General features: G+C 47.2%; 1 protein-coding gene across 1 annotated transcript; it reads left to right on the top strand.

Moving 5' to 3' along the window:
• The first annotated feature begins 25,772 nt into the window (after positions 1–25,772).
• Positions 25,773–27,429, top strand: LOC309533302 (somatostatin-like). Its single transcript, XM_082224694.1, has 2 exons — positions 25,773–26,101; positions 26,949–27,429. Exons 1-2 carry the CDS (start codon positions 25,961–25,963, stop codon positions 27,159–27,161), a joined length of 354 nt encoding a protein of 117 aa, XP_082080820.1. The 5' UTR covers positions 25,773–25,960; the 3' UTR covers positions 27,162–27,429.

Genomic DNA, 27,429 nt, shown 5'->3' with positions numbered 1-27,429 from the left:
CTCTCCAAGAATCTCTCCACGCCGCTGCCCCATTGTTGGGTTTTGATTGTACAACTCCAAATCTCTTTCCTGTGATTGCTCCTGCACCCTCAGCCCCCGTCATGCTGACCCAAACCGATGTTCTCGATGGGCTGACGGGAGGAGGAAATTTTCTTCCTATTGCCCAACAGTTGGCCCTTGATCCTATGTATTGGGCAGCCACCACAGCCTCAGCCCAAGAGGCTCTGGCCTCTGTCCCTGATGACAGGAATGAGCGCAATGGTTGGTGGGACAGCATCAGACAGGGCCCTGCAAAGCTCTATGGACAATTTGTTGATCGCTTGTATAATACCTTCAAGCGGCAAGTTCAGGACCTGGCAGCACAAGAACCGATTGTACGCCAGCTTGTGTTTGATACTGCAAATGAGCACTGTACGCAAGAGCTGCGCCTTCTAATGGCAACATCAAATATAGCCATTGCTGATATGCTTAAAGCCTGCCAGTCAGTGGGCCTGCTAGCCACGGCCTTGTCCTCCACCGTGTCCCAAATTCCTGCAAAGGCTACAACCTGTTGGATTGACAGTGGCTAAGGAAAGAATCCAGCGGACTTTACGCATTACGTACCTGGGACACAAGCTGACACCATCTGCAGCCATTCCAGTTACACCTCAACTACAGTTTCCTGGTCATCTTAGACTGGTGGATTTACAACAAATTCTTGGACAGCTGAATTGGATAAAGAGTTATTTGGACCTGCCCACCTCTACTTTGTCTCCACTATTTTCTGCCCTTAAAGGACATAAGAATCCAGCGGACAAGATCACAGTCACCTCTGCAATGGAAGAGGCTCTTCCACAGCTGTTCCAGTGTTTCCTGGCACGCTGAAAGGCCATCTTCACCCCTACTGCATTGGCCCCCCTTTTCCCTGGGAAGCCACTTCAACCACCAAACATCATTACAGTTTTGCTGCCTCCTAATAGCGACCATCCCATCTGTGTCACCACGTTTCGTTGGGCTTGGATTATTGGCTCAGCAGTGCACGGAGCAGTACATGAGGCCTATTTACAGCAAATGGGCTCCTGTATCTGCAGAAATGGCTGTGTGGCTTCTCCTGGATTGTGGTTTTTACATGCCAATAATCGAGCCACGAAATATCACGCAGGTTGCTCGGAAACAGCTATTGGAATAATTCACCATTCTCACCCTTATTGCCCCCCCGAGCAACCAATATGGCATCGTCCTGAGTGGCCCCACAATTCCACTTCACACGGGTGGAGCCTCTCCGTGAACTTTGTGAAACGCCGCTTTCGTCGTGCTGCTCTTTTGCAGAAGGCCAGGAGGCCTGAACTTTATCATCAGATTTGGACTAACAATACTTACGTTAGAGACATTAATCATTTTGCTTCTATGCTTAACCTTTCTGATTGTTGGATGTGTATGCATATCCCTCCTCAATCAAAAAGATCTGGCATTTTATTACATGGTATTCCTATAAATGCTTCATATAAGATTAGCAATAATATGAAGGACAATCGCATAAGTTTACCTCCTGTATTTCTATCGCTTGTAGAATCAGCTCCCTATTGTTTTCGTTTTAATCATAATAGCAAAAAAAATTTAGGTCATTATCCATATTGTAATTGGACATATGAATACATTAATGGATCTTCTTGTTTTCTTAATGTTACAACCATGAGTGGCAGACCAAAGGTTTTAGTTAATAATGTCACAACTTACATGACCTATGAACAACAAGCTGCGTGTAGAGACTTTTATGTTTGGTTCGACTGGATGAGAAAGAGCAGCAGAACTACATGTTTGCTTCAATCTGATTTATGGTTACTTTGTGGCACACGTGCCTACAAAGAAATCCCCTCTGCCTTTTCTGGTACCTGCACGTTAGGTATAGTAGTACCCTTGGTGTATAAAATAGATAAGCTCCCAGCGGTCCGTTTGCGTAACAGAAGGGAAGTACAATCACCTATTTCTCAATATACAGGGACAGCCATCTCTAGGTCTCTTCTGCCTTCTTTAGGTGCAGCCATGAACTACCGTGATCTGCATAAATTGGCAAACTGGACAGAAAATTTGTTCAATTCCACCATCTTGGCTTTAAAAATGATTAACAAAGAAATGTCAGAAATAAGAAATGTAGTTCTTCAACATCATTATGCTTTAAATGTAATCTTTGCATCTAAAGGTGGAATTTGTGCCTTAATTCATTCTCATTGCTGTATGTATATAACTGATCAATCGACCAATATCTCTGCTACTATTGATCATATGGAACAAATGATAGCCCATAATCCTTTGAATCCACCTGAAGGTTTTGATCCATGGGATTGCTTATTTTCTTGGTTGCTGTCAGGGGTTCAGGAGCAGAGACGCAGAGAAGGGAGGAAACAGAGAGCGAGGGGGAGGAATACGAAGGAGGGATGAGTGGGGATGACGACCCGAGATCCCCGAGCCTGTCCAGTGAGTCCGGGGATTCCCAGAAGGGAGCGCCAGCGGTCAGAGCAAGGGGGGAGAGCAGGGGGAAACCCCAGGCAGAAGGACCCAGAGACGTTAAGGAGAGGCGCAGGAGATGGAGCAAGGCTAGGGTAATAAGCTGGTGTGCTAGAGGCGGAAACTCAGACGGATCTTCGCCGGCCTGACATAGAAGACGTAGGGCTGCACATTGCAGTTTGAAAATGGAACCTGTATAACGTGAACGCTGGTAGCGTGGTCCTATGTGAGCTGGGACTGGGTAGCAGCCCTGACAGTTGCCTAATGGATTATGGTTAAGAAATATATTATTGATTGTAATTGCATGTATTGCTGGCTTCATTATGGTGTGTTGTTGCATTCAATGCATACCCTCTTTGATTTCCCAATGCACTGCATGGTGGTACCGACCACGGCCCACCACAGGGGTTACAAGAGGAATTTACGTTGCAAAGTGTAGACGCTTAGGCAATGAAGTGTACGATTTGGACTAATGGTCCCTCTTTTCCTCTAATAATATAAACAAGAAAAGGGGACATGTGGGAAAATGATTGCTTGTACATGAGAGCATGAGCAAAGTTCTTATTGTTGCAAGGTGATTTCATAGCTAGAAGCATCCTTGGAGCATGAACAGCGCGTGAACAGCTTGTGCTGTCCCATATGATTGGCTAACGTAGCATGGCCTGATGCTCGAACGGTCTAGTGCGAAGGTCTTTATCTGCTGGCTAGAAACAAATTGCTTGGCTTGTATTTTGTATCTTTCTGATTTCACACAATAAAAGCTGTGCTGCAATAGCCCTAGGGAGCAGCCATATTTCGGAACCTATCATGGTGTGAGACTGATTTTTCTTTGGATGCCGAGCTGCAACTCGACATCCATGGACAGCTGTGAGTCCACAATGAGTCCCAGGCTGCGCACTTGGTCCTTCAGGGGCACAGTTACCCCATTCAGGACCAGGGAGTCCTCCTATATATCCTCTCCTGTTACCCATGTTACCGGAAAAATCCGAGGGCTCCCTTGGACAAAAACAAAGACACCAACCAGGATAAATTGGAGCAAAACAGCAGCCTGTAAGCTTGGCCTTTATTGAACTGTTGCAACAGGGTGTTCCCCTCACTTGCAAGAGAGAGGAAAAGACCCAGAAAGATGGTGTGCAAGACCTTATAAAAACTTTTGAAATTTCCATCCTCTAGGTCAAGCCCACCCCCAGAAACATCATGCATACATTACAGAAGGGGTTGACATCATGCATACATTACAGAAAGGAGGGGTTGAGGGAGGAGTTGTGGTGGTAACCTGAGTGTCATGTCACCTGGCTGGTTCCTCCTTTCCCCCTGCCCATGAGTCACTTCCAGGAGACAAAGGGGAGTTGGCAGTTTCCTGCCCCCAGAGGGAAGATCTGATCATTGTCCTTTGTTTCAGTCCATGCTGAATCCACTCCCATATGCAAGTTCTTTGTGATCTTGATGGTCTTCTGTCTGGGATCATCAGGGTTGACATAGCAACTGGGCAGGGCTCCTGTGGATGTGCTGGGATGGTGAAGGGATTATGGCTGACCAGAACCAAGCCCCCCCCCCTTTGATAGTCCTTGTCATATGGAGTAAAATAAAAATGGAACAGTGCAAATCCGATGTATGGTTGATTTTTCTATGAATTTATAACAGAAGTGTGGCATGTGTAGTGTGTGAGTGTGTGAAGTTTGTACAAACTGAATGATTGGGGTGGGGGGGGGGGGTTTCCTGCTACACCCACAACATTCCCACAAGGAGAAGGCTAGCAAAGACTACTAGTCACGACTGCTCTGCTCTGCCTCCACTGTTGGAGCAAGGCTTCTGAATACTGATTGCTGGAAACTGCAGGAGGGGCGTCTTGCTCTTGTCCTCGAATCCTGCTTGCAGGTTTCCCACAGTGACCTGGCTGGCAACTGTGAGAACAGGATGCTGGACTAGCTGGCCCATTGGCTCTTCTGATATTCTGATGACTGATTTGTTGTGAATTCCAACCACCACGGCACTTTCACCACAACCCTTCTGTCTTCCTCCTCCCAGCTGAGTTCTGCTAGGGGGACACACTGACCCTCAGGAGGGGGAAGCTGGCTGGAAGCTCGTTGTAACTTAGATCAACGGAGGACTGGTTATTCCTCCTGGCAAACTGCCTGGTGCGCGCTGGATCACCTGTCCTTCCTCACTCCCAGAATCCAAATAAAAAAATTCCTTCCAGTAGCACCTTAAAGACCAACTAAGTTAGTTCTTGGTATGAGCTTTCGTGTGCATGCACACTTCTTCAGATACACTGAAACAGAAGTTGCCAGATCCTTCTATATAGTGAGAAGGTGGGGAGGGGTATTACTCAGAAGGGCGGTGGGAATGGGAGATTGGCAGATAGCTGAGATGAGCCTGTTGACGACTCTTAACGACTGCAATAGGTCTTACAGGAAAAGGCAAGGGGTGAGAAGGTGAGAAATGGCTTAGTCATGTATAATGAGATAAGAATCCAATGTCTCTGTTCAGACCAGGTCTCTCCATGAATCCAGGTAACCAAATGTCCCTTCGAGCATCGCCCTCTGTTGTAAACAAAAATTGCCCATTTCCCTTATGGGGTATCCAAGAGCCCATATAGAGTCCTTACATAGGTTCCCTATTGGTAGGAGAGAATAACAGAGGCCAACCAGAGAATATTGAGAAGCAAAGCAGCTAGTAAGCTTGATCTTTATTGATCTGTTGCAACAGGGTGCTCGCCTCACATGCAGGAAAGGAGGAGGACCCAGAAAAATGGCATGCAAGGCCTTATAAAGACTTTTGAAATTGCCACTCTGTATATCAAGACCACCCCCAGAAACATCATATGTACATCACAGAAGGGGTATAACCTAAGACCACCTCTCAGATACATCATACCTACATCACAAAAAAGGCGGTCTAAAACAGAAACCCCTTGATTGGATTTCCTGGGTAGCCTGGCCAATCTTTGGTAATGATAAATACTTAATTCCTGGGCCAGGTCACAGGCTCACACCCTATTCATATCTTAAATGTGCCCTTAAGACAGGATTTGCGAAGGAAAAGACAATGGGAGGTTTCCCACTTTGACCTTGCAGAGAAAACATTTACTCAGTTTAGGAATCAAAATGGTTCCAGGTTGGCCTTCCTGTGCTGATCTATGTACGTGCTTGGTTGGTACATTTATGAACATTACCATATATCTAAGACCTCAAAATTCCTATCACAGAAGGCAGGCAGGTGGTAACAGATTGAAGTCAGGCAATTCCCCACTCAGCCTAAAAGACCAGCTTCCACCACAGACAACATCAGACTCTGCAATTTGCAAGCTTCATGAGGCCTGGTACTAGGAGAAAGTCTCCTCCCTTTTGCCACTTCAGTCAACCTGTTTATTTAGCATGCATTCTGATTTGCTTGCATGGAGTTTATATGACGCCATGTTTGCCCCACACTTTCCTGGTCATTTTCCCCATCACTTTTTTCCCCCTATAAAAACTCTGGGTTAGGTTTTTGTTTTTTTGAAAGTGGGTTCATTGCACAAGAGTGCCCGGCAAAAATATTTTCATTGTGGGCCCCAAATTTGCTGGTATGTAACTGAATCACATCTGCAAAATAGCAACAGTATGGAAGTAGCTTTGGCCAGGGTTATAGGTGAAGTGTAGGTGGGTTCCCATGAGGCAAGACTCAGCGACAACAGCAAGAACCTTTACTGAACTACATAACTGGGAAACAGGGGCAAAGCAACTGCTTATATGCTTATATACATTCCTGAAACCCTGGGCCACTCCCACTCCCAGCATGATTGGCTGTCTAAACTTCCAAGCTGCGAATCACGACTCAGAATTCAAGGGCCAATGGCAGAGGCCCAGATCCTGAAATGTTCTGTGATTGGACATCGACTAATCTGCAGTACCTTGTGCCACTTACTGTAACAACTTCATGGTGAGTACTGGCACCTATTTTTCTAAAAAAGCACTGCCTGCCCCTCAGTCTAGATTTAGGTACAGCTTCTCACAATGATGGTAAGCACAGTAAATGCATCACAAGTTCTATGTTCCACCTCAAAGTTTCTGCCTAGTGAGGTTGCATGGTCCCAAGTACAGTAATTTTGAATGCATTGGCATCAGTACAGTGGATGCTCAGGTTGTGAACGGGATCAGTGCGGGATGCACATTCGCAACCCGTGTCTGCACATGCTCAGGTTGCGATTCGGGGCTTCTGCGCATGCACAAAGCACAATTTAGCACTTCTGCCCATGTGTGACCACCGAAACCCAGAAGTAAGCCATTCCGGTACTTCTGGGTTTCAGCAGTCCTTAACCCGAAAAAACGCAACCTGAAGCGTCTGTAACCCGAGGTATGACTGTAACATGTTTCTTAATGGCTCTTTATTATAGGCAAATAAGTGTTCTTATTTCTAGAATGACTGCAGGCAGGAGGTGCTGTTTGCAAAACAACATGAAAGAGACCGCCCTTCTTTCCCTTCAGGCTTACAACGAAATGCCAAATTACACCTTGTTGGATCTTTGTATGTGGGGCTGCTAACAACTTACATATGGTGTGTGTGTGTGTGTGAAGTCAAGAAGTTTCCTCTTGGTGGCCAATAACAGCTGGGGGCAGGATCGGTGCCATGGCACAGTTACTCACCCTTCCAAATAACGCCCCCTCCCTGCAGCCGCTTTTGCAAAAAGCAAAGTTGTGACATCTGAACACAGGACTCCAATGTAATGTGGGGTTTTTTTTTGGCACTAAGAGGTCTTCCAGCCTGTCTCTGTTTTGGGTGGGTTTCAATTCATTCATTCATTCATTCATTCTCTCTCTCTCCCCCACTCTCTCACACACACTCTTTAAACCCTCTTCATTTTATTGCCACCTCCTCCTCTCTCTCTAACCCTCCCTTTCTCCCCCTTCCTTGTCCTTCCCTTCTCAGTTTCTAAGGTCCCTTTCTAACATCCACCTTCTGTCTTCTTCCCATTTCCCTTTGCTCCATGCCCAGGGGTCTGCTGGGGTGTGTGGGTGATACATCTCTCTTGTCAGTGGTCTTTTTTTATTTTTAAAAATGAAGGTGCTTTTAAAATCTGAAGACGACAGCTTATTTAAAGAAGCCACTTCCTCTTTTGTTTTATTATTATTATTTGAATTCACTATTACTTTCCTGCCCCACCTTTCCTCCTAGGAGCTCGAGGGGCTGTCCTCAACAAGGACAGGGAGCTGGGCATGTTTAGCCTGGAGAAGAGGAGGTTAAGGGGTGATATGATAGCCATGTTCAAATATATAAAAGGATGTCACATAGAGGAGGGAGAAAGGTTGTTTTCTGCTGCTCCAGAGAAGCGGAGACGGAGCAATGGATCCAAACTACAAGAAAGAAGATTCCACCTAAACATTAGGAAGAACTTCCTGACAGTAAGAGCTGTTCGACAGTGGAATTTGCTGCCAAGGAGTGTGGTGGAGTCTCCTACTTTGGAGGTCTTTAAGCAGAGGCTTGACAACCATATGTCAGGAGTGCTCTGATGGTGTTTCCTGCTTGGCAGGGGGTTGGACTCGACGGCCCTTGTGGTCTATTCCAACTCTAGGATTCTATGATTCTATGAACCCTGTGAGGTTGGTTAGGCTGAGAAAAAGTGTCCCCCAAGATCACCCAATGAGCTTCATCACCCAGTGGGGATTTCAGCTCTGGCTTCCCTGGACATCCAAATTCAATCAATCCATTTATTAACTAAAATTTATTTCATTGACAGCCATCACATTTGCATATGAACACATTCAGTGGAAATAAACCTATCGATGAATAAACTTGTTTTTGACTCAGGGGAAGAGATTCATTTGGTTCTCTGTTTTTGTTAGACAAGGGTGCTCTCTTCAGGCCAAGAAGAGATGTGCAGAGCTTTATTTATCTACCCGAGGAAAATTGGATATCTGTTTATCCTTGAGTCTGCCATCACTTTATTATTAATATTCTTCTTAACTAAGCAAGTTCTATAACTTAACAGAGTTTTAACATTCCCCTTTTAATCGCACAGTGGGTAGCTGGCTACAGGCTTGTTTAAGCCTCTCAATATTAGATTCCTGGTAAGTTCCTTACATCCCTCTTAAAAGAATAAACATGCCACAATCTTGTGTAAAGTATATAGAAGAAGTTTACTCACATCATCAGTTCACAGATGGATCCCTGAAGGCAGACTTAGTTACTGAAATATATACACATGAATCTACCCAGTAATTGCAGACTGGCAGTCACTGCAGTTCACGCGATGAAAGGAAGATTGAGAAGAAGGCAGGAGGACTGCAGTCCTCATGTCACGGTCCGGTTCACGGGCAAAGTCCTGGGAGGGGATGTCAGGACCGGGGGCAAGGTGGTGGGGTGGGAGCAGGAACGGGGGTCCAGAAGCCAGGAGTCAGGAAGCCAAGAGTCCGAGGGTCAGAGAGTCGGGAGTTAAGAAGTCAAGGGTCCGAGGATCAAGAAGCAAGGAGTAAAGAAGTCAAGGGTCCGAAGATCAAGAAGCAGGGAGTCAAGAAGCCGAGGTTCAAGGATCAGGAAGCAAGAAGCCAAACGCAACAAGGCAAGGAACGTGTTGCTGTGGCAAAGAGCTGAAGGGAAATGCTGACCTTATATCCCTTCCCAGCTCTTGCCACCAGGTGCTGTGAGTTACCAATCAGCCTCACCTGTGAGGCCGCACCTTGCCTCTTCAGAACAAACTTAGGAAGGCCCCAATCCTGCAATGTCCTATTGGTCACAGGGCCCGGCTCCTGCATGCACACATGACACCTTGTGCTTTTGTTACCTGCGCAGGTAAGGTCATGCCCACCTCTAGTCACATGCAAGAGGAAGTATGTCCCAGGCCAGGAGGAAACAGGAAGTTTTCGACCGGCTGGTCCAAACATCCCCTTGCATGTCCACTCTAGGAAAACAAGGAATGTTGTACTTGACTGCTACTTTTGTATCACATCCCACAGCCAGCACCCGCCCTGAAGATTCATGGCAGATAAAAAGAAAGCGCTTTGTCATGAGGCACGTACTTAAAGTACGGAACTCCCCGCTGCAGGAGGCAGTGATGGCCACGAACTTGGATGGCTTTAATAGAGCATTAGACAAATTGATGGAGGAGGATAGGGCTATTGATGGCTACTAGTCATGTTGGCTCTGCCCTGCCTTCACAGTCGGAGGCAGCAATGTTGCTGAAGACCAATTGCCAGAAACCACAAGAGGAGAGAGTTGCTCTTGGGTTCGAATCCTGCTTGCTGGTTTCCCACAGGCGTCTGGTTGGCTACTGCGAGAACAGGAGGCGGGACTAGGTGGGCCCTTGGCCTGATCCTGCAACAGGCTCTTCTTATGTCCTTAGAGATGTCTCTCACAATTGCACAGACATTCACACTTAAACACCCACCTTCCTTCCTGAAAGAGAAGCTGCTGAATTGCAACTCATTACCAAACTTAAAACCATAGAGAGACCTGGTCTGAACAAAGACATTGGATTCTTATCTCATTATACATGACTAAGCCATCTTTCACCTTCTCACCCCATGCCTTTTCCTGTAAGACCTATTGCAGTCGTCAACAGGCTCATCTCAGCTATCTGCCAATCTCCCATTCCCACCACCCTTCTGAGTAATACCCCTCCCCACCTTCTCACTATATAGAAGGATCTGGCAACTTCTGTTTCAGTGTATCTGAAGAAGTGTGCATGCACACGAAAGCTCATACCAAGAACTAACTTAGTTGGTCTTTAAGGTGCTACTGGAAGGATTTATTTATTTATTTTGACCCACCTTCCTTGTCCTTGTGCTGCAGAGATGTAGGAAAATGAACTTTATTATAGCCATAGTCAGTGCATTTGCATGCTAAATTTTCCACAAATACTTCTGCGCTCAAAGCATTTCACATAAAAAGCAGTCTCCTTTTTTTGCCAATTGTTTTTATTGATTTTCCATAAGTTTTAACGAATCGTCACCAAATTAATACAAATTCAATCCAAATTCAAAAGCTGACGCCCCTATTTTCCTCCCTCCTTTGTCGTCCCCTGTAAAATAACTTTTCCAACTATCATTTCAAAACACATTCATCCTTTCTCCCTACACATCACCTGTTCAATTACCAATTTCTGGCTTTTGTACACATTTTGCCAAGCGCAGTCTGCCTTTCTACCAAATGGCGCTCAGTGTGGCTAAGAAAGCCAAAGACCACAGCCCTGCCCTGGTTTTGCAATTATCCTTCTTGGGTGGCTTGCCTCCTTCACTCATAATCCTCCCTCCTCTCTCTCTCTTCTTAATTTAAAATATTTGCAGATCCAGAGAACAGCAGAGGAATGGTTGCCATAAAAACTTGCAGAGGAATCATAGAATCATAGAATCATAGAGTTGGAAGAGACCACAAGGGCCATCGAGTCCAACCCCCTGCCAAGCAGGAAACACCATCAGAGCACTCCTGACATATGGTTGTCAAGCCTCTGTTTAAAGACCTCCAAAGTAGGAGACTCCACCACACTCCTTGGCAGCAAATTCCACTGTCGAACAGCTCTTACTGTCAGGAAGTTCTTCCTAATGTTTAGGTGGAATCTTCTTTCTTGTAGTTTGGATCCATTGCTCCGTGTCCTCTATATGACATCCTTTTATATATTTGAACATGGCTATCATATCACCCCTTAACCTCCTCTTCTCCAGGCTAAACATGCCCAGCTCCCTTAGCCGTTCCTCATAAGGCATCGTTTCCAGGCCTTGGACCATTTTGGTTGCCCTCCTCTGGACACGTTCCAGTTTGTCAGTGTCCTTCTTGAACTGTGGTGCCCAGAACTGGACACAGTACTCCAGGTGAGCTCTGACCAGAGCAGAATACAGTGGCACTATTACTTCCCTTGATCTAGATGCTATACTCCTATTGATGCAGCCCAGAATTGCATTGGCTTTTTTAGCTGCCGCGTCACACTGTTGGCTCATGTCAAGTTTGTGGTCAACCAAGACTCCTAGATCCTTTTCACATGTACTGCTCTCAAGCCACGTGTCCCCCATCTTGTATTTGTGCCTCTCATTTTTTTTTGCCCAAGTGCAATACTTTACATTTCTCCCTGATATTGGGGAGATGCAGTGAAAGTGTTTCAGCTCACCTTGGCTTTAGGCATCATGAATCTGGCCCCTATTTGTTGTGCTGCACCCTACTGGAGTGCAATGGCTTCCTAAATCCGCCAGATGGAACTGTATCCATTTTTGTAAATTTGCTGCAGTTCCAAAATTACAGAGAGAGGCTGAATAGCGTGCAGAGATGCCCCTCCTCTTTAAACCAGAGGCAGCCAGCACAATCCATTCCCCGGGTTGGAAATTTGTGGAAGACAAAGCAGGCACTGAAGAGAGAAGCAGTATGGTGTAGCGGTTAGAGTGTCAGACTAGGACATGAGAGATCAGGGTTCAAATCCCCACTTTGCATCAAAGCTCACTGCGTGACCTTGGGGCCAGACACCATCTTTCTGTCCAATCTACCTCATAGGGTTGTTGTGAGGACAAATAAAATATGTCATTAACATCGCCTGTGGTTTGTTCTTTCAACCTGAGTGCTATTGCACCCATCTTTCGTTGGATCTAAACAACCTTGCCTGCCTCCACTCAGCAGAGGCAGGGTTGAAACTAATAGATTATTTAATAATAATAATAATAATAATAATTTATTTATACCCCACCCATCTGAGTGGGTTGCCCACATTAATTATACATTTATTTATAAGCAGCCTTTCTTCCTAACAAGGAACGTGGGTGGTGCTGTGGGTTAAACCACAGAGCCTAGGACTTGCCAATCAGAAGGTCGGCGGTTTGAATCCCCGTGACGGGGTGAGCTCCCGTTGCTCGGTCCCTGCTCCTGCCAACCTAGCAGTTCAAAAGCACAAAGTGCAAGTAGATAAATAGGTACCGCTCCAGCGGGAAGGTAAACGGTGTTTCCGTGCACTGCTCTGGTTTGCCGGAAGCGGCTTAGTCATGCTGGCCACATGACCCAGAAGCTGTACGCCGGCTCCCTCGGCCAATAAAGCGAGATGAGCGCCACAACCTCAGAGTAATCCGTGACTGGACCTAATGGTCAGGGGTCCCTTTACCTTTATCTTTAGTGACGTGTGAATGTGACAGGATGCCAGGTGGATGGACAGGGTCACTCCAGGTAGTCCCAGTTCACAGTCTTTCAACTCTGCTATAAACCGATACAAACCTTGAAGGCTGATATCCTCACGGACAGAGTTCAGGGATTTTCAGATGTCCTGGTTATTTGCAAGGACTTGGACCCCCACAAACACGCATTGAAAAGGGGTGCTTGTGTGTGCGCGTTTGTGTAGCCTTAAAAATATTTTGGCTGAGTCTGTGAGAAGCTGGAGATCAAGGCATTCAGGGATAGCGAGTCCAAGTTCTAAGTGCTCTCCATTTTCAGGTTGAATTCACAGCCCAGTGAACCCAATATTCTTCCACATCACCCCAATCTCTGAGAGGTGCAAGGTTCCATGGGTCGATGTTTCCGGGTTCGTGTTTCCTTAGGAAATGAGACACAGCAGGGACTGTATTGTCTTTATGATATATGGTTTATTTACACATATATACAAGCTGAGTCTATGATGGAGGGGCTCACAGCATCAACACTCCAAAAGGGTCTTGCTTCTCCCATGGCTACAGTTTTGGGTGCCAGCAGAAATCAGCCATGCCCTTCTGCTCCTCTGCCCATCTTGCTGTCTTTAACAGATTGCCACTTTTCTCGCCAGCTTGCTGATGCTGATAGCTTGTGACTATTTTTCCTCCAGCCCACATCATTCCCAACCTAAGGTTCTGCTCACTATCTCTCTGTTGAAGGAGGGGCCCACATTCACCAGCCATCTGACACAGAGTATTTGCTGGGTCCAAGGCAGGGAGTTGGGTGAGGTCAGGAACTCTGGCAGAAGAGCAGGACAGGGTGCTGGCAGGAACAGGCTACCAACAATGTTGCTCCCGCAACCTGGGACTGGGGCTGGCTGGCTTTTATCTGCCCCGAGGCATAGGGCGGCCCCGGTCCACAGGTGACTCACCTCTCCTGGCCTGGAGGCGAGCCCTCCTCCTGCGGGAACTTAGTTCCCTCCGCCTCTCTGCCCTGAGCCTCTGCAGCTCAGGAGAGGCTGGAGGGTGACCGGACCCAGAGGCAACCTCACCTTCGCCTGACGGGGCTGAGAGTGGAGCACCTGCAGGCAACGGGTCCTCCATCACCTCAGGGGCCAGAGCAGACTCAGCTGGTGCCTGCACCTGAGGACCCAGCACAGGTGAGGACCCTTCAGGCTCAAGCCCCAGCCCCGGCTCAGCTGGTTCTGGAGGTGGGGACTCCTGTGCAGGCTGGGATTCCTCAGGTTCAGCCTCCGAGTCCGAATCCCAGGCCATCACAGGTGATTTCCTGAACTAGTTTGGCCTGTATTTTATCATTTTGCTAAATCAAGCATCTGGCCGCCCATTTTAACACTCTGGGCACTGATTAAACACCAACACCCTGGAATTTAGGGGAGACAAGGCACCCAGAAACTCATAACAACAGAATAAAGATGACACTGGCCTTTTCTGGCATAGTACTTCATTGCCGGCTCATGTCCAGTTTGCCATTCAGTTTGAGTACTTCTCTGTGTTTTCACTCTTTCCAAAATCCACGCAAAGGTCAAGCGGTGTGAGTGTGCATGTCACATCAGAGGCTGGCAGGAAGAGCAAGGGAAGATTACTCAGAAATGAAAGAACGGAGAGCTTTTTCCTTTGAATTTGTCTCTTGCTTTGCAAAGGAAACAGGCCCCGCTGAGCTCCCTGCATGGAGAGAGTTGATTGTCTGGATTATATTGGATATGTGTTGTGTGTGGAGCTGGTGTGTGATGATCCAATTAGTGCCTTGATAGAACGCACAACTCCTGGAGTTGCCGGCTTCCTGGACCAGGGCTTCAGGGCTGATGAGGAGCATGCTGTGTCTCTCCTCCTCCACCGCCACCAGTCTCCCACGAGAGTCCCCCAGCTCTTGACGCTGGCTCTGTTTCCAAGTTATCTTCACTATCTTGAAGTAGTTCAATGCCTTTCTCTTGCTCAGGCTCCCAGAGATTATATGCTCCTCGAAGACACAACAGGTGCCTCTTGAGAAGTCTGCAAGCAGGACCTGAGTGCGAGATCTCCTCCGGTGGCTTCCAACAGCTGGCCATGGCTAGTTAGCCATTTGATAGCAGCTCTTTCCCTCCCCATCTTTAAAAACAGTCCAAGCAAGAAGCCACAATTCCTGTGTGGTCACACCGCTGCACAAAGCCCCACATCAGATATTGTCAGTCACATGCGAGTTTTATGGCAGTTCTTTTGCAGAATTACCATGTGTGTAGGCAGACTCTAATATTTCAATCATTCCCCGAGGGGATGAATTCCCTGGGAGCTCATACAGAAGACTGTGTGCCTGCAAAGCTGTATGTGAAGTAAAATGAAAACAGTGGGCTGGATCGGGAACAGCAACTCCCCAGTCAGTCCCATCCCATGAAGAGGAACAAATGCACGTTGCCTCCCCAACTCAGCACATTGTCCTAACTTCCACTGTCTCTGCACATCCATTCAGAGAGTGAGTATGCAGTGTGCACAAGCAAAAATCTTGCAATTGATTCATAGATCACATTAAGGAAAAATGATGTGGGATGTAATCTGCTAAGAGCAGTCAAGTACAAGCAATCAACTGGTGCGTGCTCTGGTTATCTCTCGCTTGGACTACTGCAATGTGCTCTACATGGAGCTACCTTTGAAGGTGACCCGGAAACTACAACTAATCCAGAATGTGGCAGCTAGACTGGTGATTGGGAGAGGCTGCCAAGACCACATAACACTAGTCTTGAAAGACCTACATTGGCTCCCAGTACGTTTCCGAGCACAATTCAGAGTGTTGGTGTTGACCTTTAAAGCCCTAAACGGCCTCAGTCCAGTATATCTGAAGGAGCATCTCCACCCCCATCGTTCAGCCTGGATGCTGAGGTCCAGCTCTGAGGGCCTTCTGGCAGTTCCCTCATTGCGAGAAGCAAAGCTACAGGGAACCAGGCAGAGGGCCTTCTTGGTAGTGGCGCCCGCCTTGTGGAATGCCCTCCCATCAGATGTCAAAGTGATAAGCAACTGCCTGACATTCAGAAGACATCTTAAGGCAGCCCTGTTCAGGGAAGTTTTTAATGTGTGACATTTTAGTGTATTTTTGGTCTCTGTGGAAGCCGCCCAGAGTGGCTGGGGAAACCCAGCCAGATGGACGGGGTACAAATAATAAATTATTATTATTATTATTATTATTATTATTATTATTATTATTATTATTATTATTATTTCCAACTCTATAGTTCTATGATTCTCTTGCTCTCTTATCCTAAACCGTGCTCTCCATCCTGGGTTTAACATGCACACAGGCAGCCCTTGCTTATTGTGTGTGGGTTTGCGAAGGCGGCAGAGGCAGAAACAGTGTCCTGGGAGGAATAACCTGCTCTTGTCCCCTCTTCTGTGCAATGGCCATCATGGCTGAGGGAAGGACATAGTCAGATCCAGCCCAAGACCCCTAAGCATATACAGATTCCTCCCCACCTCACTGAGTGAACATCACCAGTTCACACCTGTCTGGGAAGATTAGCAGGAAAATTTCTGAATGATAGGGCTAAGCTAAGGGGTTGGCTACTGGCCCAAGGTTAATGGCTATGAATCCTGATGGCTAATCTTAAATTTTTGGCTGAACGTAAGTTGGTATGAAGTACGCTAGATCCAGCCTCTGCCAAGCAGCTGGTCCAAGTCTGAAAGAGGGAAAAGAGACCTTTAAATTAGAAATTTTAATCACACCACCCGTTTTCTGGCTTAACTTAGATTCCCAGGTCATGTGACCAAGATGAGCAGATTTAGGATCTTGACTACAGTTTCAACAATCAACACATTAGTCACTCAAGCAGGAGTTTGTTGTTGTTGTTTAGTTGTTTAGTCGTGTCCGCCTCTTCGTGACCCCATGGACCAGAGCACACCAGGCACTTCTGTCCTCCACTGCCTCCTGCAGTTTGGTCAAACTCATGCTGGTAGCTTCGAGAACACTGTCCCACCATCTCGTCCTCCATCTTCCCCCTTCTCCTTGTGCCTTCCATCCTTCCCAACATCAGGGTCTTTTCCAGGGAGTCTTCTCTTCTCATGAGGTGGCCAAAGGATTGGAGCCTCAGCTTCAGGATCTGTCCTTCCAGTGAGACCTCTGGGCTGATTTCCTTCAGAATGGAGAGGTTTGATCTTCTTGCAGTCCATGGGACTCTCAAGATTCTCCTCCAGCACCAGAATTCAAAAGCATCAATTCTTTGGCGATCAGCCTTCTTGATGGTCCAGCTCTCACTTCCATACATCACTACTGGGGAAACCAGAGCTTTAACTACACGGATCTTTGTTGGCAAGGTGATGTCAGAGTTAGCCACAGTTAAAATGAGGCCATAGTGTGATACCTTTGTATGTATTTAAACGGCCTTGAAATAATTCCATGCTTGACTTCTCTTTTCTACTGAAGGCCTACAGCTCCATAATTTTAGCTGTATCCAGTAAGTTATGCATAATAGAAAAAGGCTTTAAAAGAATCACCACCTGATATATTGACGGTCTTCAATTGTAGCAGCATCGTAGTGTCAGCCCTTTATGAAATCTCTCTGTTAGCACCGTCCGGAGTTTCCTGGACACTCTCTAACTCCCAGAATGCTTTGGTTCAGGATAACTGGTTTATGAATCAGGACGAATATGATATTGATCCAACTATGTCTATTTCATTTCCTGTATTCGCATTTCATTATCCAGCTAGGCATTTATGAGTGCGTGGCATGAACTGAGCGAGGCAAAAATACTCCTTGCTTAATAAAGATCCTTTGTTTTAGGGCCATATGCCCTGAGTTGATTTCACATGCAATTTGGCTAATCATAAGACCCGCCAGCTTCCAATTGCTTAATGAAAGATGCAAATCGGAATAGATCCTTAGGCAAATATTAGCGCATGGGCATATGGCAGTATTGGATGGGTATTGACAATTCCGGGAAAACAGAACTCTTGGATCAATGAATAATAATGTGCAACTGAAAGCAAGCAGCCTAAGAAAGGAGAAAATGATAAGTCTTGATAATATATGTATTCAAGAGCAATGGCTTTAAGAAATGTCATTTGCAGCTTGAAACCCAGCACAGATAAGCCACCATGTTCTTGTTGTTTAGTGGTGTCCGCCTTTTCGTGACCCCCTGGACCAGAGCACGCCAGGCCCTCCTGTCTTCCACTGCGTCCCGCATTTTTGTTAAACTCATGCTGGTAGCTTCGAGAACACTGTCCCACCATCTCGTCCTCTGTCGTCCCCTTCTCCTTGTCCCCTCCATCTTTCCCAACATCAGGGTCTTTTCCAGGGAGAATTCTCCTGAGGTGGCCAAAGTCTTGGAGCCTTAGCTTCAGGATCTGTCCTTCCAGTGAGCACTCAGGGCTGATTTCCTTAAGAATGGAGAGGTTTGATCTTCTTGCAGTCCATGGGACTCTCAAGAGTCTCCTCCAGCACCAGAATTCAAAAGCATCCATTCTTTGGCGATCAGCCTTCTTTATGGTCCAGCTCTCACTTCCATACGTACATCACTACTGGGAAAACCATAGCTTTAACTATACGGACCTTTGTTGGCAAGGTTGGCAAGCCACCATACTTTAGGTTTAAACCAGTTGAAGATATGGGATACATGGATCCACTGGGTTTTCTTCCAAGTAGATTCATTTAGGCTAGATTCATTTACAGAAACAAGGATGATATGTTTTTGGATAATATGTCTTGTTATAATTTTGAATATTTTTTTTTAAAAAAAGAAGATTCATGCCAGATAGAAGAAAGCTTTCCTCTGTCCACTTTCTCAAACCACGAATGATTTTATTTACTTCTATCATGTCACTCATTTCGCTCAATTTTCCTCCTTAAACTAAGACACCCCCCCATATTACAATCTTTCTTCAATGGGGTGTTGCTCCATTCCCTTGAACATTTTGGTTGCCCCTTTCTGAACCTTTTCAGGCTCTGCAATGCCCATTGTGAGAAGATGCAGCCTACTTCTAAGGTGATATAGAATACTAGAATCACAGAATTGGAAGGGACCCCGAGGATTATCTAGTCCAACCCCCAGCAGTGCAGCTGCCTGATACGGCGATCGAACCTGCAACCTTGGTGTTATTTGCTGCTAAGATCATGGCCACTGGTCCCATCACCTCCTGGCAAATAGAAGGGGAAGAAATGGAGGCAGTGAGAGATTTTACTTTCTTGGGCTCCATGATCACTGCAGATGGTGACAGCAGTCACAAAATTAAAAGACGCCTGCTTCTTGGGAGAAAAGCAATGACAAAACTGGACAGCATGTTAAAAAGCAGAGACATCCCCTTGCCAACAAAGGTCCGTATAGTTAAAGAAAGCCATGGTTTTCCCAGTAGTGATGTATGGAAGTGAGAGCTGGACCATCAAGAAGGCTGATCACCGAAGAATTGATGCTTTTGAATTCTGGTGCTGGAGGAGACTCTTGAGAGTCCCATGGACTGCAAGAAGATCAAACCTCTCCATTCTGAAGGAAATCAGCACTGAGTGCTCACTGGAAGGACAGATCATGAAGCTGAGGCTCCAAGACTTTGGCCACCTCATGAGAAGAGAAGACTCCCTGGAAAAGACCCTGATGTTGGGAAGGATGGAGGGCACAAGGAGAAGGGGACGACAGAGGACGAGATGGTGGGACAGTGTTCTTGAAGCTACCAGCATGAGTTTGACCAAACTGCGGGAGGCAGTGGAGGACAGGAGGGCCTGTTCCATGGGGTCACGAAGAGTCAGACACAACTAAACGACTAAACAACAACAACAAAAAGCAGGGGCATGGCTATGAGACCAATGGAAGATATATTTCAAGAGACATTTTGTTCTATTTAGCTTTCTGCACAGCTAAATAGAGTTATGGAGGGGTTGGACTAGAAGACCTTTGAGGTCCTGGCAAGAAACTTCAAACACAAACTTCAAAGACATCTGAAGGCAGCCCTGCTTAGGGAAGTTTTTAATATTTAATGCTGTATTGTTTTTAACACTCAATTGGGAGCCACCCAGAGTGGCTGGGGAAACTCAGCCAGATGGGTGGGGTATAAATAATAATAATAATAATAATAATAATAATAATAATAATAATAATAATAATAATAATAATTTCCAACTCTATAGTTCTATGATTCTCTTGCTCTCTTATCTTAAACATGTTTGTTCACAAATTGTATCACATGTCAAGTAACACACTTAAAAAATGATGGTGGCTTGGGGTTGCAATCCTAGACAGACTTGTCAGAGAGTAAGCGCTACTGAACTCAATAGCATCTTCCTAGTGGCTGAAGAGACCCAGCCAGATAGGCGGGGTATGTATAAACAAACAAACAAACAAAGAAACAAACAGACAGACAGACAGACAGACAGACAAACAAATAAATAACTCACTCTGTGTAAGCATGCATAGGATTGTGCTATTAGTATGTTGTGGCTTCAGTACCCCCTTCAAGAATCCATGTTACAGATTCATGATGATTTGTGCCCTGGTGTTACACGGAGCAGTTACACGCAGTCCTGCTTTTGAGACCTTTTGCACCTTTCGGGGTGGACGATCTCTTTCCTTTCCGACTGGAGCATGCCCCAGAGCTTCCTGCTGAAACCCTTTAACTTTTTTATCCTACAAACGATCACAGGGTTTGGGGGGTTTTTTGGGTCCCGCTTTTGTTGCGGGTATAGCACCAAGAGCGCCCCCTGCGGACAGCCGTCGTGCGAGGACTCCCGAGGGAGCATTGCGGGAGGTCTAACATTGACGTGTGGGTGGTCCGCGCCTCTGGAAGCACAGAACCGTAAGTTGGAAGAGACCCCAAGGGTCATCTAGTCCAACCCCCGCAATGCATGACGGGTTGCAGAATATCCCCGAGGGAAAGCCACCGGACTGGAGGGGCCCTGGACGCAGCCCCTTCAAAGGGAGAAAAAGAGCACAGCTGCTCCTTCCAGGCACCTTAAAATAATCACCCGGGGACGAATATGCCAGAATTTTCCTTTGAGCAAAGTAAAAAGTCCGGTGCCTGCGGTGCGCATCCATTTGAATCCGGAGGGAAATTATCCTGTGTTGTTGTTTTTTAATTTTAATTTTTTTGCAACTGAATCTGTTTTTTGTGCCGCTTTAGGTTGCAATCTTCCTACTCAGGGAATTACACGTGGATTTCGAGGCGGGCGGGTTACTTTCGAGTAAGCGGCTGAGATCTAGGACAAATCGACTAAAAAGATGAGGGGAGAAGAAAAGCAAACAAACAGCGCAAGTAATTTAGAATTTCCGACATAAAATACAGGGTTTGGAGTCTGGCCCTAGATAAAATAGACAAAGGTGGAACGTAAATAGCTGAGGGTCAATAATATTAACAATAGTAATAAAATCCCATAAATGTGAACCCCGGCGCCTGTGATTTATGACCGTTTCTCCTTCTTGGGGGCGCGGGGAGGATTTTCCAGTTTTAAGTTTCTCTTGCTGAAACGATCCATCTGTTTTCTCCAGAGTAATCCCCTTCGAATGGCCACCTGGCGGACGGAGGCTGGAAATGCTCAGATTGCTTCTTCTTTCTTCTTTGGCGATCCCTCGTAGCCGAGTGAGATTGTCTTCCACAAACACGGTTTTAACAATGAGTCCGTAAGTGACTGTGGAGGCCAATTCTGGATCCACACATCCTTCCATGGTGGGTTTCTGGGCGGGAGTTGATCACGGTGTGGATTTGCCAAGCGTGCCTTCCTTTTAGCACGTTTCTCCCTTTTATCCTGAGTTCAAGCATCTTCAAAGCCCATGACACCTTTGGTCAAGGCTGTTCTCCAACTGGAGCGCTCGCAGGCCAGTGTTTCCCAGTTGTCGGTGTTTATACTACATTTTTAAAGATTTGCCTTGAGACGGTCTTTAAATCTCTTTTGTTGACCACCAGCATTACGCTTTCCATGTTTAAGTTCGGAATAGAGTACTGTAGTTGCTTTGGAAGACGATGATCAGGCACAACATGACCAGTCCAACGAAGCTGATGTTGAAGAATCATTGTTTCAACACTGGTGATCTTTGCTTCTTCCAGTACACTAATATTAGTTCACCTGTCTTCCCAAGTGGTGTGTAAAATTTATCAGAGGCACCGTTGATGGAATCTTTCCAGGAGTTGGAGATGGCGTTTATAAGTGATCCATGTTTCACAGGCATACAGTTAGGTTGGAAGTACAATAGTTTTGTAAACAAGCATTTTGGTTTCCCTGTGAATGTCCCGGTCCTCAAACCCTCTGCACTTCAATCAGGAAAAAGCCGCACTTACAGAGCTCAGGCGATGCTGAATTTTGGCATCAATGTTGGCCCTTGTGGAAAGATAACTGCCCAGGTAGGAGAAGTGATCGACACTTTCCAACGTTATACCATTGAGTTGGATTTGTGGCGCTGCAGAGGGGATATTTTGCACTTTGGTTTTTTGGATGTTGAGTGATAGGCCAAGCTTTTCGTAAGCTTCTGCAAAGATATTTAGGATGGTTTGGAGGTCATCCTCTGAGCGTGCGCACACTACTTTGTCATCAGCATGCTGAAGCTCTATGGCGGAAGATACGGTAACCTTCCTTCTTGCTTTCAGCCTGCTCAGATTGAAGAGCTTTCCATCTGTTGCTTACTTAGAGAGTAGGGCGGTTGAAGACTGAGCTGTGTGGAATTTTCTTCTGAGTAAGTGTGCATAAGGGATGGGCACAGCAGTGGATCAGGGCCTCAGCAAGCCAAAACTTTATAAGGGCAGGCAGGGAGTTGTGAACAGTGGGGTGGCTTTTAATATTCTGGAGAAGACAGGTGAATTGATCCGCGACCCCCGCCCCTTAGCCAGTTCCTTATCGATTCAAGAAAAGAGAGGGATCGATGGAGAGGATCGATTAGCGGGGGGGGGGGCTCCGACGAGATTACTTTTTTTTTTATAACCGATCGGCGCGATCCAACTAAAGTCCCAGTTATGTGAGTTGACGTATTGCTGTGTCCATGGCTGCATTTTACTCGGGAGTAATTCTCCCCTCTCCCAACTCCCAAGTAAGCGTATATGGGACTGCAGGGTACGCGACCCTAAGCAACTTGGGTATGTAGCCCTACCACAGAGGCATGTTTACTCAGAGGTAAGGCTCACTCCCACGTAAGTGGGCTTCTGGCACTGCAGCCTCAATATTTGGGAATAACAATATAGCAAAGCCATCATGTCTAGTAGCCATCGATAGCCCTCTCCTCTTCAATGAATTTAGCTGATCCTCTTTTAAAGCCATCCAGCCTCCTGTGGCAGCGAGTTCCGTAGTTTGATTTTGCGCCGCATGGAGAACACTTCCTTTTATCCGCCCGAATCTCCCAACATTCAGCTCCTGTGGGTGTCCTTGAGGTCTAGTGTCTTGTATAATCTAGTATATTCTTTGAGAGCAGGGATTCCACACGCTCAGAGTGCCTTGAATGTGCTTAGTTTTCCAGCTGGCTTCAGAGAACGCAGGGGCGCCCCTTATTCCGGTTTAGTTGACGGAGTGAAAGGGACGAAAACGCGGCAGTAGATCTGCTACACCCCTCCACGCCCCTTTAAAGCCATAGCTTAGTGTTGGCGTGCAGAAGGTCCCAGGTTAAATCCTTGGCTGCATCTCTGTGTAAAGCTGGGAATACCACCACCGCCCCCGCAAGCCTTGGAGAGCTGCTGCCGGCCAGAGTAGGCAACACTTGGTCTGAGTCAATGTAAAGCAGGTTCCTGTGTCCCTATTCCACACTACTAACCTGACATTAGAATCATAGAATCTTGGAACTGTAGAGTTGGAAGGGACCCCAAGGGTCATCTAGTCCAACCCCCTGCAAGGCAGGAATCTCATCTGAAGCTTCCCTGACAGATGGCCATCCAACTCCTGCTTAAAAATCTCCAAGGAAGGAGAATCCACGATCTCCCGTGGGAGACTGTTCTGCTGTCAAACAACTCTTACTGTCAGAACGTTTTCCCCTTATGTTTAGTCAGAATCTCCTTTCTTGTTACTTGAAGCCATGAGTTCTAGTCCTGCCCTCCGGAGCAGAAGAAAACAAGCTCGTTCCCTCTTCCATGTGACAGCCCTTGAAATATTTGAATCTGGCTCTCATATCTCCTCTCGGTCTCCTCTTTTCCAGGCTAAACATACCCAGCTCCTTCAACCGTTCCTCATCAGGCCTGGTTTCCAGCCCGTTGATCTTCTTGGTCGCCCTTCTCTGCACACCTTCCAGCTTGTCCATGGCATCCTTAAATTGTGGTGCCCAGAACTGGACACAGTATTTAGGCTGTAATTTCTGGACACATTTATTTTGCAGCGGGAAGTTATCCTGAATTTCGCAGGACTTAACTACCGAATAAATACGACCCGCCTGGAAGAAGGCTAGAGGCGAAAACAGTATTCCCTCGATCCCTATTGATTCTTGGGGCGATCCTGAGGATGCTTCCTCGGAAGTTAGTTTCACTGTTCAGGAGAGGATCCTGAAATATATTCAGGATCTCAGCCTGAAGCTGTCCTCCTGTCTGCACGCTGACCCAGGGAGTCCATCCCACTGAACCCCATTAGAGAAGCAGTGTGGTCTAGTGGTCAGAGTGTGGACTAGGACCCCGGAGACCCGGGTTCAAATTCCCACACGGCCACGAAGCTCACTTTGGGTGCCCATCACAGCCTCTCTGTCTCGCCTGCCTCTCAGGGCTGTTGTGGAGATTAAATGAGGAGGGGTCACGTTGAGCTCCTTGGAGGAAAAGGTGGGATTTAAAGGCAATAAATAAAAGAAAATAAGAGGAATAAACGCGACGGGAAGCATTTTAACCTGCAGCTACGATTGCAAGGGCGCGCTCACGGACACCATCGCGCCATAGGAGATAGTTCCGAGTTAAAACAAATCTGTGATCTTGTGAATCCGCGGAGGCGGAGTTAGAAAAGAAGCGGATACTGCAGGGGCCCAATCCAGCGGCAAATTCTGCGGCCCCGCCGAGGGCGCTCCCCTTCCTTTCAGGGGGATCGGGCGCAACAGAAGTTCTCGCTGGGTTGGGCCTCAAATCGCCAACTGGACTCCCCAAGTCTCAAGTCCTAAGCAAGTTCAGACTTCAGAGAGGTGGATCCGAATGAAGCCGACCAGATTTCCTTTGGGTTGTCTCAGGACAGATAAAAGGAAACCGTTCTGGACGCAGCGCAGTTAAACTGTGGAACTCCTTCCCGCAGGAGGCAGAGATGGCCACCAGTCTGGATGGCTTGAAAAGACGATTAGACAAATTCATGGAGGAGGAGGAGAGGGCTATAGGTGGCTCTTAGCCAGGATTGCACTTGCCTCCACAGTCAGAGGCACAAAAGCCACAGGAGGAGAGAGTTGATCTAGTACTCGGATCCTGTTTCCCACAAGAGACATCTGGTTGGCTACTGTGGAAACAGGATGCTGGACTAGATGTGTCCCTGGCCTGATCCAGCAAGTTCTTCTTACGCTCTCATGGCTATGGTTGCAAGGAGGCGGCCTGGCACACACTCAGGCCACAGGCGTTAATCCGGAGTTAAGAGAGGGCTCGTGTACCCACGGGGTTAGACGAGAAGCCGATTGTGCCCGTGGTTACAAGGGAAATTGGATCTATCCGGAGGAGAGGGCCCAATCCGGCGGTAAATTCTGCGGCTCCACCTTCGTTTCAGTGGATCTTGCGCAGCAGAACTTCTCTCTGGATTGGCCCCCAAATCTCCACCTAGACGCCTCAAGATTCAGTCCTGAGCAAATTCGGAGAAGCGGATCCGAATGAATCCGACCAGACTTCCATTCGGCTGCGTGAAAAACGAAGCAGCGCGCCTGGAGGTTTTGATGAGCGGGTCTCTAGTCAGTTTCCTGGCTCCACGTCTGTCATTTCCACCCTCTCTGGAAGGAGCAATCCTCTGCCCTTTGCAGCTTCCCCGTTGGGAAGGAAGGAGGGATTCGCAAACGCCCCCCTGTTCACCCTCCCCTCCATCCAACGCCCACTCCTCCAGGCTAAAGATCTCCCCTGTGCTTTCGGATTTGCGAGTGCGCATCTTTGCGACCAGGGAAGAGATTTGGGGTTGTGTGTGTGTGTGTGTGTGCGCGCGCGCGCGCTCGCGTTGCGTGTCCTGTGGGAGCAAGCGTCGCCATGCCGCCCCCTCCTCTTCTTTTAGCCCCCTCACTTGTGGGGTACCAGATCCGCGCGCTTAATGGGGCGTCAAAAAGCGCCGGGCTCCTTTTTGTGGGGAGGGGGAGCTGTTACACCCCCTTCCTTGACGTCAGCAAAAGGCATTATAAAAGGGGGGCGTCGGTAGAGATCCCAGAAGCCACGATCTCCCCCCGTGAGCTTAGCAGCGATCCCAAGGAGCGGAGACGTCGCAGCATCAGCAGCGCCACTCCACCGTCTCGCCCCGTCCCGTCGGGCTCTCCTGCGCTCTTCGCCTCCTTTCTCCGCTCGCTTTCCCCGGGAAAGAGCTGCTCTCTCAGACTTCGCCAGCATGCTGACCTGCCGCCTCCAGTGCGCCCTCGCCCTGCTCGTCTCGGTCGCCCTGGCGCTGAGCACCGTGGCCGCCGCCCCCTCGGACCCGAGGCTCCGGCAATTCCTGCAGAAGTCGCTGGCCGCAGCGGCGGGGAAACAGGTAAGGGACCCAGGAGTCCGAGGGAGGGTGGAGGGAGAGAAGGGCGTGGGGAGCAGAGCTAGAAGGAAACCGGAGCATCTCTGAGCAGGTGCAGAATCCCTTTTCCTTATCACTACTTCGAAGCAGTAGCAGCTGCTGGATCAGACCCTAGACCTGCTTCCCCTTAATGCAGAGGTAGACTGCTGCTGTCCATAGAGGTTCCACTCCTCAGTTCTATAAAGAGCTAATACGAACAGCAGAAGATATCTCAAACGGGTGTTTGGCAACAGGTTATTTTATTTTATTCATTTAATAAGATTTTCCCCAACGACAAACGAAAGTGTAAACCATAAAGCACCTGAGCCTGGGAGGACAAAAGGACAAAGATATAGTGCATTCATTTATTTTATAAAACCTCAAAGCAGTTTACAAAGAGAATAAAGCAACAAAATTATCAGTCAAATCAGTCAAAACAACTCTTTAGGATATTCAAAAGGTAAAACTGGCAATGAAATGAACTAAAAACAGACTGAAAAGCATTAGCTGTCTAAATATCTAGGTAGGTTTGTCCAGACAAAAAACTACTGATTTCTCACCAATGCGGAATGCGCATTATGTGGCACCTGTAATGGTGCCAGCTGCAAAGAAGCAATCAAGTATTGACTCATGCAAAGATTCCCTTTACCAATAACAAACAAACAAAACCAAGGTATTCACCTCTGAGTCCCATCGTTATTGAGAACAGATGTTCTGTGAAATCTGGTATGAGCCAGACATTTGCACCTACTGGTGGCCCTGAGATGCAAGGAATCATGCCATATAGAAAGATATATACTGAGCTCAGTCTCTCTCTCTCTCTTCCTCAAAGGAATTGGCCAAGTATTTCCTGGCAGAATTGCTCTCAGAACAAAGCCAGACGGACAACGAGGCCCTGGAATCAGACGATTTGTCCCGTGGAGGCGAGCAGGATGAGGTGAGGCTGGAGCTGGAGAGATCGGCCAACTTGAACCCAGCTCTGGCACCCAGAGAACGCAAAGCTGGTTGCAATTACTTCTTCTGGAAGACATTCACAGCCTGTTAGCTCAGGAAACCTCTTCCTTTCCCCCTGTCTCCAACTCAAGCCTCTCCTTTCTTTCCCAGTCCCTTCATGCCAGGAGCTGAAGACTGTATTGTATAAAATTCATTGTTAAGGTGATATGAAAAGGAAAAAAACTACACCTCACTTTGATTTTGAAGTTGTTTTAATAAAACATTCAGTTTCAATTGTACACAATTTCCTTGGCGTTTGTGATTTTTGACTATTTCTTCATGACACACTGACCCCCACCCCATCCCACACTGCACATCAC

This window comes from Podarcis vaucheri (assembly GCF_965113315.1).
Source record: "Podarcis vaucheri genome assembly, chromosome: 5".
Lineage (NCBI taxonomy): Eukaryota > Metazoa > Chordata > Lepidosauria > Squamata > Lacertidae > Podarcis > Podarcis vaucheri.
This window is presented reverse-complemented; position numbering and strand designations above follow the sequence as displayed.

What these genes read in the sequence shown, in the direction of transcription:
- LOC309533302 (XM_082224694.1), top strand. Translation starts at nt 25,961, where the DNA reads ATGCTGACCTGCCGCCTCCAGTGCGCCCTCGCCCTGCTCGTCTCGGTC. An exon ending in CCGCAGCGGCGGGGAAACAG is followed by an intron (nt 26,102 to 26,948) that starts GTAAGGGACCCA and finishes TCTTCCTCAAAG; the next exon opens with GAATTGGCCAAGTATTTCCT.